This window comes from Rhinolophus sinicus, chromosome 17, assembly GCF_057876585.1.
Source record: "Rhinolophus sinicus isolate RSI-liver-muscle chromosome 17, RSI-T2T, whole genome shotgun sequence".
Taxonomy (NCBI): Eukaryota; Metazoa; Chordata; class Mammalia; order Chiroptera; family Rhinolophidae; genus Rhinolophus; species Rhinolophus sinicus.
In genome coordinates this window covers 150,383,253-150,396,553 of record NC_142517.1, presented here as the reverse complement: position 1 = coordinate 150,396,553, position 13,301 = coordinate 150,383,253, and the positions used below count along the sequence as shown (strand labels likewise).

The following is a 13,301-nucleotide window of genomic DNA, read 5'->3' as shown; positions in this document are numbered from 1 at the left end:
AGAAACGTCGATTAAAACAAGATACCACCACATACCTATTAGAATGGCCAAAATCCAGGACACTGACAATACCAAAAGCTAACAACGGTGTGGAACAACAACAACTCTCATTCATTGTTGGTGGGAATACAAAATGGTACAGCCACTTTGGAAGGTAATTTGACAGTGTCCTACAAAAACTAAACTTCCTCTAACTACACAATCCATCAACCGTGCTTCTTGGTATTTACCCAAAGGCACTAAAAATTTATGTCTACACAAAAACCTATACCAGATGTTTACAGAAGCTTTATTTAAAATTGCCAAAACTTGAAACAACCAAGGTGTCCCTTCAGTAGGTGAATGAAAAAAAAAAAAAAAATCAAACAACAACAAAAAAACATAGTACTTCCATACAATTGGAATAAAAAGAAATAAGCTAACAAACCATGAAAAGTCATGGAGGAATTTTTAATGCCTATTACTAAGTGAAAGAAGTCAATATGAAAAGAGTTCCAAATATATGATGGTATTCTGGAAAAGGCAAAACTATGGAGACAGTAAAAAGATCAATGGTTGCCAGGGGTTTGAGTTTGGGTGGGGAGGGAGGGATGATTAGGGGAAGCACACAGTGAAAATATTCACTGTGTGATATCATAAGGATAGGTATATGTCATTATACATTTGTCCAAAGTGACAGAATGTCCAAGATTGACAGTGAACCCTACGGTAAACTATGGACTTGGGCTGATTATGTAGATTCACTGATTTAACAAATGTGCCCCTCAGGTGGGAGATGGTGATAATGGGGGAAGCTATGCACTGTGGGGACAGGGCGTACACAAAAAAAATCTCTGTACCTTCCACTCCATTTTGCTGTGACCTAAAACTGCTCTAAAAGATAAAATCTATTTGTTTTTTAAAGTGAACTCATTATCTACCACTTGGGACCTCTGACCAATAAAGACAATTTTGTTGATAATGGAAGTGACAAGAAAACCACATACCTCCTTGAAAATGTTTCCTCCATTGTATTTCTCAGAAGCCTTGTGCAGAGAAAGGATTCCTTGCAGGACACTGTTAGCTAGCTACTCTACATAAACGCCCAGAGGCAAAGCTTATTGGTGTCCGTGATCTAGGCACTAACAACAGATTTTTCCCATTGTCCCAGTTTTCCTTTTGTAAGGAAGGCACTGTAGTTCTCACTAGCCTGTCTTCTAGAGATCACCATTCTGTACTCACTTGAGTTTCCCCACTCCAGGCTTTGAACACCCCTGCCCCTCTGCCTGGAACACAGCCAGCCATTCCTGCCGGCACACAGACTTTTTCACAACAAATTTGAGAATTCAAGCTGAAACATCAATCTTTCCTTCTGTTTCTACTTTACACTAACATTCATTGATGTTAGATACAGATACAATAGCTTCCGTGGGCTTGTGTGTTTCTCTGTGAATCAGAAATGATCAAAAAGAAGAAAGAAGATTCCCACCACCACTGCCCCTGCCCCCATCAATTTTCTTGAGGTAAAAACACTCATTTCTGAGTATGAGATTGGGTTTGTTCTAGCCGCCATCTGACACCACCACAGGGTGCAGCTGACACTGCTACAAAGTGTGACTCGATAAAACCTCCAGTCATCATTAACCTCAGGTGGCGGAAAACATGCAGCCAAAATGCCAAAAGCCTAAGAAAATGGGAGAGTGACAGGAGCATAGAAAAGCAGGGCTTAGAAGGCTGCTAACAAACCCAGTTTAAAACCTACTCCCCTTTGATCTCTGCTTGATGAGAGTAAAGCCCTGAGAGAGAGGTAGGACCTTAATTAAAGTATCAGTTCTCCCTAGATAAGGGGAAAGTGTGTTCCTCGCTTTATAAACGCAAGGTATCGTTCCACTTAAATTGCTATGCGTCCATTCATATTTTCAACTGATCACATGGAGCAGAAATATAGACTACTAAAATCCCATTCATTTGAACAGGTACAGCCCTGTGCCCCCTCACAGGGTAATGGAAGGACATGATTAGACTCTGCTCTCTAGGCTTCCAAGGGGAAACAAAGACAAGGTGCTCACAGAATGCCAGGGTAGAGAAATGCAATAGGAGGCTGTGAAGAGGGAGGTGGATGCACAGGGCTACAAGTGTTTGGAGCAAGAAGTTATTTCTCACGTAGGGAAAAGGAGAGACATAAAGGAAGGCTGGATGAAGCAGAGATGAGAGCCACACCTGAGGCCAACTCTGACAGAGAAAGTTCTGACACAGCCTAGGGAAGAGAATAAGCAAAGGAATAAGTGGAACAACAGAGATGGTTTAGGGCACAGCAATGACTCGGTCAATCAAAGACTAATGGGACAAGAATTATCTTTTCAATAAATGCTGCTGGGACAACTGGATATCCACATGTAAAAGAATGAAGTTGGCCCCTACCTCACACCATACACAAAAAATGAACACACAAAAGGGATTACAGACCTAATGTAAGAGTTAAAACTGTAACAGTTTTAGAAGAAAACAACAGTATAAGTCTTTGTGACCTTGGATTAGGCAATAGTTGCTTAGATATGACATCAAAAGGACAGCAAAAAATTAATAAATTAGACATCAAAATCAAAAATTTTTGTGCTTGAAACAATAGTATCAGGAATATGAAAAAAGACAACCCAAAGAATGGAAGAAAATATCTGCATATTGCATAATTTGTATCTAGAATATGCAAAGAATTCGTACATCTTAATAATAAAAGTACAAGGAGATACTAGTTCACATGCATTAGCATGACTATAATAAAAAAGATTGACAGTAAGTGTTAGCCAAGGTGTAGAGAAATTGGAAACCAATATTTTTCTGGTGTGAATACAAATGCAGTCACTCTGGAAAACAATTTGGCAGTACTTGAAAAGGTTAAACATAGAGTTACCGAATGATCCAGCAATTCCACAGCTAGGTACTACCCAAGAAAAAATGAATAGCTACATCAGACAAAAATGAGACATACACAAATGTTCATGGTAGCATTGCTCATAAAAGCCAAAAATGGAAACAACCCATATGTCCATAAACTGAAGAATGAATTTTAAAAGTGTGGCATGTACATACAATATTTGGTAATAAAATAGAATGACGTAGGGATACATGCTACAACATGGATAAACCTAGAAAACACTGTTACATGTAAGAAGCCAGTCACAAAAGACTACATATTGTATAATTCTACTTGTATGAAATGTCCACAATAAGCAAACCATAGAGACAGAAAGCAGATTAGTGGTTACTTAGGGTGTGTGTGTGGGGGCATAGGGGTTGGGGTGTGGGGTGGTAGAAAGGAATGTGGAGTGAGTGCTAATGGGAATGTTGTCTTTTAAAGGCAGATAAAAATGTTCTAAAATTAGATTGTGATGATGGTCGCACACAACCCTGTGAAAATGATAAAAAACATCGAACTGTAAACTTTAAATGGATAAATTAATTAGATGGTATGTAAAATACCTCAATAAAGCTGTTTTTTTTAAAAATGCAATGGAGTAAATCACAATGAAAAAATATTTAAATTTGAATTGAGAAAAAAACTGTGAGTCATAAAACACTATAAGCTAATTAACTGAGAAAAAAATTTTAATAACTTACATGACTGATAGCCTTAAAATAAACAAGAAGAAAGCTGTGATGATTCAGTAAGAAAAATATATTGCCCCAGTAGAACAGAGCACAAACATCACAAAAAATTCTCCAAAGAAAGAAGTATAAATGACCAGTAAGTATATAAAAATTCATTTTCAACATTAATAAGTTTTCACCCGCTAATCCCATTTTTATAGTCTATTCAATGAAAATATCAGAGATGCCTTTGAATGTTAATATAGAAGAATGTTCTCCTACTGTTCTTTAGTGGAAAACCAGGAACCTTTTACATGTCCAGTGCTTGAGGGAATGGGAAATATATCACTGTGTTTGTGTACTACAGAAACAAAGCAGGAAAGACACTCCACCCACTGTCAAACGTAGTTGTCATTCTGGGGCTGTGGAGGGAACCAAAATTTACTGTATCTTTATTTCGTACAAATTGTATTTTCTTCCTCAAATATAATTTCTAAAATTTAGAAAATAGAGATAAATGTCTAGTTTATCTGGAAAGGAATAAGATAATCACATTCTTTCATCAGTGTTTTTCAAACTTTGCTACATGTGAGAATCACCTGGGAAGCCTATAAAAAAACCGCAATGCAATACCTCATGTGCATTAAGTCAGAATCTCAGAAGATGTGACCCACGCATCAGTATTCTTTAAAACTGTGGGGTGGTTCCAAGGAACAGCCCAATTGTGTATGGGTGAAGCAGGGAAATGGATGGCCCTCAAAGGTCCTTAGGTTCACAGTGGAGCAAACACAGGTACATGGTTCTACGTACAAACTCCGAACAGGAGAAAGTGTGTGCGTTCTGGTCAGAGCCATGCATGGCAGTATGCACAGGCCGGTCACCTACTCCTTGGAGGAAGCTACCATATAACAAGTCTCTAGCAGGAAACAAAGAATGTCACCCTATTCAGAAGTGAACTGTCCTTGCTGAAGCTCAGATCCCTGACTGTGGCCCTGACCACTCAGAGGTGAAAGCAGGACCTAGAACTAGCTGGTTCTACAAGCCGATGTGTGCTGGGACTGTGCATTTCCTGTGTGATGCTCCACCTCACCAAGAAGAAGCCTCACAGATGCATGTGTGAGCCCCAGACCTCCCCAATGTACATGCAACCAGAACCCAAAGCCTTGTCATTTACAGCTCTTGTGTCACACATGGACAGATAGCACAGTGCAGACTGGCATAGGAGAATGTGCTGGGGACAGGGAGCGGGATCTGGGCTGAGGCTAAGTTCCACCGATAACCTGTACATTGGGGTACGTGCCTTAGCGATGAGCCATCTTTGCTTCCATATTTGCAGAGAGACCTTACTAGATGTGCGCTGGAGGCCTGGCCAACCTTAACATGTCTCTGACCCTCCATGATGCACAGCGCGAAACAGAGACTGTGGGGTTGCAGAAACTGGAAGCCAGCTGAGTGTTGTGCTTACCATGAACTTGATCTGACTCAGCTGTGATAAGTCCCCTGACACAGTACCGTGGAAAGAAAGAAAATGGCAAGTGTAGACAGAAAGGAAGTTCAAGAGAGGAAGGTTACAGAATGACTTCTCTCAGGGTCCTCTTCCGAATTCTCAGAAGTCCACAACTGGGCCTGAAAAGCACCTACCACCAACGCCATCCGTTTGAGACCATTCCCAGAAGATGTTAACTTCAAAAAGAAGCCTCACAAAGAATGCTGGAGGGAATGTGAAATCAATACAGCTTTTCTGGAAAATGACAGGACAGTATGTATCAGGAATCTTTAGAAATGCAGTCCATTTAGTTCAATAATTCCACTTCTGGGAACCTGCCACTTTTGAGTTATCAGCTGTGCATTAAAAATTACCGGACAAAAATATTCCCATCGGGAGTTCTGGAGACTGGTTGCAAAACAATGTGAATGTACTTAACACTATGGAACTATACACTTAAAAAGTGTTAAGATGGTCAACTTTAGGTGCATTGTACCTTAATTAAAAATTCATGTGCATTATACAGCAAAACAAAACATTTTGGCTCATGCTACAATTTTTTCTAAATTCTAAAAAATAATATAAATATCCCCAAACTGGAAATTAGTTATTAGGTTGGTGCAAATGTAATTGCGGTTTTCGTAATTGTTTTTAACCTTTTAAACTGCGAGTACTTCTGCATCAAACGAATAAAAATCAATTATGGAATGTTAAAACAATGGACATTAAATATCAAGTTCTTCAAACAAAGTGGAAATTGCTCATGATATAATATTAAGTGGAAAAACTCAGAGCACATGTGATTTTAGGTTTAGATGTAGATTGAGAAAAAAAAACACTAGAAAATCAAAATGCTAAGAGTAGTTCTGTCTCTATGCTGGGATTTCCAAATTTTCTACAAGAAACACTCTTGGAGGAGGGGAGGGGGTTGGGAAAGCCCTGGCAGACATTAACTCATGGTCCAAGAATCAAAGTCTTCCACTTTACAGCCTGTCAGCTTTGAGGTTTTGCCCTTAAAGAAACAGACAGCCAGAGGGGTTTTCAAAACTGCTACATCAGCTCTGTCAATGGTGACAGAACTGGAACTGGAAGCAGCAAAGGTGCAAATAGCCAGCATGACCCAGTGTCTCCATACAAGCAAGGATAAGAAAAGCAGCATCACCCATTTGTTACCATCTGCTGTCCTACGCCCTCAAAATATTTTTAAAGGTGGCTTCTCATTCATGCCCTACCTTGTGATTGTTTCATAATGAGCCCAAAGTGATCAGGGAAATGTAATCCAAATATAAAGTAACTAATGATATTACTAATAAATAAACCACAGGAAATGGGCTTTGCTCTTCTCTGGAAGACGCAAGAATACATTACAAATATTAATGAATTCTTAATCCAAAAAGGCTTGCAATAGACACAGAAATACTTTAATGGATACTGGTTCTTATTTTCATTACTGGAAAATGTATTTCACTGCATATTCTGACTAGCAGTGAAAATAATACAAACAAATTGCATAAGGTAGTAGGACAGTAAATAGAAAATAATAACCAGCAATATAAGTGGAATGTAAGAAAATCACGTAAAACGTGGGGCCACGTTATTGAAAGGTTAATGAAATTGTCCCTGGCGCAGGGTTCCCATAGCCCAGGAGCTAATCATCAATTGTTATTGGTATACAAACTTTCATCACTACAGGCTGTGTGAGTGCCTATCACAAGGGTTTATAGTATTTGACCTTTGCTAGAATAATAGTTTCGGTCCTTGACAGTTTCTTGATTAGCATCAATTAGTGAAGAGTTTCTATCCAAACAAGTAAAACAGGTTTGGGTTTTTTTTAAAGCACCTTATTAAACAAAAGAGAAAGGGGTCTTGTCTTAAAAACGAGAACAGAAGTCATCAAGGTAATTTCAGAGCTGAGTCTGAAAGATAAGATCCCGCTGGGGTGGGGGAGCAGAGGGGGATGGCTCCACACCGGGGTGCTGCTCACACAGCACACCGTGTTTACTGTATCGTGAGCGACAACAGTGCTAGCTTTTTAAGTAGATGACTGTTTTTAAATCCAGTGGACGTTCACAACCATATGTCAGCTATTTTTACAGGCAGGTAGAACATCAGGGCTCTGGATAGTTTTCCAACAATATGGCTTACGCAGAAATCTCTGTGTGTAAAAATACTGTTTATTGTCGGATGTAGTCTGAGTCAGTGCCATTGGGAAGCAAGCACCTTTGCCCTTCACCTTCCTTTTTGAATTAAAATTATGAAGGGAATGAAGCCAAAGTACCACAATGAGGCACTAATTTGCCGCACAAATTTGAGCACTCCACAAGCACTGCTCCGCTAGAGAAGAATCTGCTTAATGTATTTAAATGCTATTTGGACCAAAAGCATCTCATATGCAGAATATTTTCTTTAATCCATTAAAAGGTTTAATGTTACAGAACTACTCCCTTCTATTCATAAGGCCTTGAAAAGAATTCAGCAGAAGTAAATTTTGTTCCAATGGAGAAAAACAAACGCCAGGATAATTTCTCAAAACTAAAGATATCAAATTTGGTCAGGGTGCAGAAGACAAGGCCTTCTCAGCGATTCCCCTGCTGGTGTGCCTATAGGCTCTGAGACCCTCCTGGGTAGCCATGCCACTCATTGCTACTGAACATCCCACTAAAATGCCACTAAATAAACAAATAAATAAATTGCAATTAGATGAGGTGGTGGATGTATTAACTAACCTACTGTCATCATTTTCTAATATATACATATATAAAATCACAACGTTTTACACTTGAAACTTACACAATGTTATATGTCAACTGTATCTCAATAAAGCTGGGGAAAAAACGAGAAATACATATATTTAAAAAGATTTAAGTCCTACTAAAACAAACACTGAATTTATTAATAATGAAATTATATGTGAAATGTAGTATCTCTCGTCTCTCAAGTAGTCACTTGTCCTAAGCCCCAAGCAACATGTCATGTGTGTAGGTGCACAGGTATAGGAAGGAAAACTGTCCTAATGGCCAGATCTATGCACTTGACATTACCCTCAACTAAGGTTCCTTAAAGATCCAGATGGGGTTGGAACTCTCAGTATTATGTTTTATATAGATGAGGTATACTTAGAAAAGACATCATGCTCATCCTCCACCATCAGACACCGGAAGCACATAAACACACTAATTGACGTTGCTGATAGAAGAAAAAGTAAAATGCTGTGCACAATTTATAGAAAGGGAATGTTTCCAATGGGGTAACCAGCAAGAAAAGCAATGTGAAAACTGTGATTTAAAAGAAGTCTGACAGAGATACAGCAGTAGGGGAAGGGCTGAGAAGAAAGGACATTCCAGGAATTTCCCTAAATACTGATAAACAGGTCAGATTCCTTGGCACAGGAAATCACTTCATACCAAAAAGGTTTCCAAGTTCCAGCTAATAACTGGATTGTAAACAATGTTGTCCAAAATAAGAAAGTTCTAGAACAATAAAATATTTTGGATACTCACCAATCCCTAGCTCTGTTTCTAACATTCAAAGCCTTAAGATTTGCTCTCTTAATTATACCCTCCCACAAACTGCAAATACCCACTAAATGATTCAGAAATAATGCATATATGACATCTCAAGAAATACAAATATTTCAGAAACCAGAAAAACAGACTATCAATTTTACAGCCCCGGGGTACATTTTAGACCAATTCGAAACATGTTTACGTGTAAATGAGAAGAATCTTTGCACTGGCCATATGATCAATAAGGCCCAAAATTGTCCTGCCCACAGTAAACAAATACTCAGCAAACCTAAAAGAAGATCAAAGAACTTTTATGACTCCAGGTATCAGCATTTTGGAAACGCTTTCCTCACGTCTGATTCATAACTTTTCCAAGTTAAATAATGTAGGTTTTTTTATTGGTAATACTAAGTACAAAAAGCTGGTAAGCGTGAGAGAACTGAAAATATTTTAAACAAGTAATCCATGAGTCCTTTGCCCTCACTGATTTACAAGTCAGAATTTTCACAAACAATTAAATTTTATAGCTGTTCAAATGCTGAATGATGTAGTCAAGGAAAATACATCAGAATAGAATATTTGGTAATAACTGTTATCAGATTACACTTGCCAAAATCCAAACCCTTTAAATACACCACAATGAATTTAGATAAAAGCATTTCTTAATTCATGAGTAAGAAAACAAAACCAATGGTTAACACTAATATTGATAACAAGACTTTGAATCTTCGTAAAGTTCTAGTCTCAGCAATCAATAGAGTTTATATATAGGTTGAACTAAAGAAATGAGTCTGTTCAAAATTTTTAAAAAGGTTTCCTTCATCCAGAAGTTACCGTGACAACAACAAAAAAACAACTTCTCCCAGATTTCTTCTAAGCACCAGTTTTGCTTAACTTCAATATGCGTATTATGTATATAACCAAGACAGCTGGTTTGGGTACTATTTTGTTGCTGTTTACCTGGGGATTTTTTGTTTGATCTTGACTGCACCAAGTGAGACTGTCGAGGCAGCAGAGGTGATGAAGGCAGAGACATGGACACACCTTTGGCCAAGCTCACCCTGTAGGTGTCCTCTGCCGCAGGAAGACTGCCCGCGGAGAAGTCACCACCATGGCCAGGCGGCAGGACCGGAGAGGAAGTCTCTGGACCAACGTCACTTCCTGGAGTGGAGAAAAAACACCAAATCCTAGATTAGACCATGCATTACAGGTAGATGCAAATTTAATTCCTAAGGACTATATTCTTAGAATATAATTCCCATATAGTGTATGTGTGTGTTAAATCCATGTATACTTTTTAATATATTTTTAATGATTTTTTTCTCATACCACTCATAATTTTTTACCCTGTGGGGGAAAATCAAGTTTCACCACTCAAGCATCAATGAATTCTTCCTCATACACCTTTGTAAGCACCATACCAACTCGACTGGTTTCATTCGTAACACTGGGTACATAAAGCTACAAATCTGAGATTATATCAAGTGTGAATGACCCGCAAGAAGCTTTGATTTGAGCCTAAAGTAAGGGAGGAGGGTTATTGTTCTTACAAAGGTATCAGTAGAACAGATTCAAACACTGAGATCCTTTGCACAACTCCCTGGCCTCCCACCACTTTTTTCTAATTAGAAAGTCCAAGGAAGTTTTAGCCTACTTCACTATTCCACCCCCGTCCCCACCCCATGCGTCCCTTCTCTCACCTGATTCCCGCCACACTCCCCATGGCACAAGGTTCACCCTCCTATAACTCAACAAGCCAAACCCTTAGTCATGAAACTGTAACCATGGCTCACTTATTAAGCAGGTTCTCCTTGGCATTCAGCCCCTAAATGAATTCAAGGACAAATAAGCTTACTACTATGAAATTAAACATTCTAGAGTAAGCAGATTCAAAGAAAAAATACAGAGGATACAATCAAAGTGAAGAGAGTATACAAGGAACACAAGGAAGGGAGTATGTAGGTTACCACCAGCCTCCCTGGAAAAACAAAAACAAACAAACAAATATATATATATATATATATATATATATATATATATATATATATATATGCATATACATATACACACACACACACACACACACACACACACACACACACACAATCCTCAAGTACTCCGATCACAAGCTCTCTTCCTATTGTTCCTCTCTGACTGATCACTAAGACACAACTTAGGAAGTGCAAGCAGAGGAGGTAAATCATTATCGTGATGATTCAAAACATCTTCAAGCGTTAACTAATATACAGCACAATTGGAAAGCTTTAGAAAGGTTCCCACAAGCAAACTAGTCTGACAAATGCTATCCAATGGGTCCTTACCAGGCCTTCCTGACTCCAAAAAATCAAGGCCTGGATTTGAGTTGAAAACTGCTGAGCCAGGCAGGAACTCAATTTCTGCAGGTCTTTGTGCACACGGCTCAAAGGAGACGCAACCCAAACCATCCAGATCCAATTGCATCATTGCGCTTGTTTTTCACGTTAGGAGGGAGTCACTCCTCCGCAGACCTGGAAGGGGTGGTGTTTAAAATAGGTAAACAAGCTCATGCCTGATTTTCAAAGGCAACTCAAAACCAGCAGAGCTGTGAACAGAATAGCCTTGGGTCCCGCAATGGCAACATCAGAAAGGTAATTTTGGTCTCACCTGGGCCGACTACCATGGTTCCCCCAAAATAAGACAATCAGCTTTAATGCGTCTTTTGGAGCAAAAATTAATATAAGACCCAGTATTATATTATATTATATTATATTATATTATATTATATTATATATTATATTATATTTTATATGACTCAGTCTTATAGTAAAATAAGACCGGGTATTATATTATATTATATTATGTTATATTATATTATATTATATTATATTATATTATATTATATTATACTATATTATACCCCGTCTTATAGAAAAATAAGACGGGGTCTTATATTAATTTTTGCTCCAAAAGTCACATTAGAGCTGACTGTCTGGCTAGGTCTTATTTTCAGGGAAACACGGTATGCTTCAAGGGGTTTTAATAAACTTGGGAACCAAAGATTTATCCCTAACTGCCCAAATGAGTGGCATTTGAAGAAACAAAAAACAAGAATTACCAGGTAACCCTCACTAGAATTTTCAATAACAAGAGTATTCACGCCCAAGACAAATACTGTTCTGTCCCTGAGGGAAGGAAGCAGGCAGGAGTCAGTGGCGAACCTTACCTCCTAAGTCCCTGCGAATGGCCACGTCCCCACTCTGGCCCTCCTACAACCCTCGCCCACCCTGCTTCCTGAGGCTAAAGTGTAAGATACCACTACCTCCAATTCCCGGGACCTGGGAGCTAGTCTTCCTCTACCATGGTCAAGCCTGAAATCTTTCATAAACCACCTCCCTGAGGTCTTGAGCCAGGGCATGCAGTTTCCTAGTTGCTACCCCTTCGACTGTCTGGCAATGAAATGGATCTCCAGGCAGAGCTGGGGATGCATCACAAGGCTGCTCCCACTGGGGCGGAATGCCCAGCACACTGCGGAGACTTGTGGAAACAGAAGGGACAGCTGTTTTCTCTGGTCCAATATCTGGCTCTCATGACCAGTCCCATTCCCACATCAGTCTCATCCTGGGAATGTAAACAGGTGCTGTGCTTACAAGAACAGAGCCTGGTCACTGATTCCTGGATGTTTGGCAAGAAACACTGGGAGACAGACAAGAACTTGGAAAGCACTGAGGCCACAGCCCACAACCCCAGCGGGTTACACATATAGGATGTGCAGGGAGGACCTTGAAGAGGTGACACTGGTTTTTCCATGTGGTTTGAAGAGAGCCTCATTGCCCTGTGGCTGCCCTTATGCTGCCTAAATCACTGATGAGGTAGTCACACGGCCTGGTAGGAGCAGGCGCTGTGACAAGGCACTGTCTTCCCTACTCTCACACGAGTATTTCTGACCTATACAAAAAAAAAAAAGACCCAGACTTCAAGTTCCTTAATTTGGATGGGGACACAAAATTAGGGAGAAACACAGCTATTGTGACAACACCAGAAATAAAAAGTAAAGCTCATGACCGAGAAAAGGTTATTATCTTAAATACTTATTCTCCAATATGATATAAGAGACATTGGGGATTCAAGGGCAAACGAGAATTAGAGTTTCCTGATTACGAATTCTGCCCATATACTTTGTTTATATCAAGCAGAGCAAATATTTTCATTAACTGCAAGTCTGGTGGGGTGAGTTTCCAAAGCATGCCGTAACCATGAGGATCTGCAGCCTTTGGAGCAGCTGTGCTCTGACACTTTGATTTTATGTGGTCGGCAATAAAACGAGACTTAGAGATGGGGTTTGGGGAGGAAGGGTTTCTATTTCAAGTTTACTCTGACATCTCACTGTAACATCAGTCCCAAGCATGTTGTTCTGTTGGTTTGTTTTTTAGACACAATGAAAGATCCCCCACTTCCAGTTTCCTTTTATTAGAAAGGCACAGAGCAGGGAGAGAATTTTATGTATGAACAGGCGGCACAAAGCAAATGGAGTGACCCAGCAGCTCAGAAGCTGAAGACAGGCCTGTGGAGCCTGGCGCTTTAACTGCATGAGGGCAAAGGGATTCAGGTCAAAGTCAGTCCAAGAGCGTCACAAGGATATAGACGATGCCAGTGGCAGAAAGTGACAATCTCTCAGGGGCATCCACGAGACTTATACACAATACTGGTCTGGGCAACATAACACCAGAGATTCTCCAGTGGATTTAACATTCCTCAGCAGACGC

General features: G+C 39.6%; 1 protein-coding gene across 15 annotated transcripts in view; it reads right to left on the bottom strand.

Annotated features, from left to right (window-relative positions):
- Positions 1–13,301, bottom strand: part of TANC1 (tetratricopeptide repeat, ankyrin repeat and coiled-coil containing 1) — a 218,548-nt gene that overhangs the window by 112,499 nt on the left and 92,748 nt on the right. For 10 of the 15 annotated variants that reach the window (XM_074336787.2, XM_074336797.2, XM_074336833.2 and 7 more), the window contains exons 1-2: positions 10,881–11,037; positions 9,520–9,720 (exon numbers count right to left, since the gene is read on the bottom strand). In XM_074336787.2, coding sequence (XP_074192888.2) covers positions 9,520–9,720; positions 10,881–11,022 — 343 coding nt within the window. In that variant the 5' untranslated portion in view covers positions 11,023–11,037. Of the gene's footprint in view, positions 1–9,519; positions 9,721–10,880; positions 11,038–13,301 lie in introns of those variants that run through there. The other 5 variants (XM_019727214.3, XM_088794246.1, XM_088794245.1 and 2 more) reach the window with 1 other exon arrangement.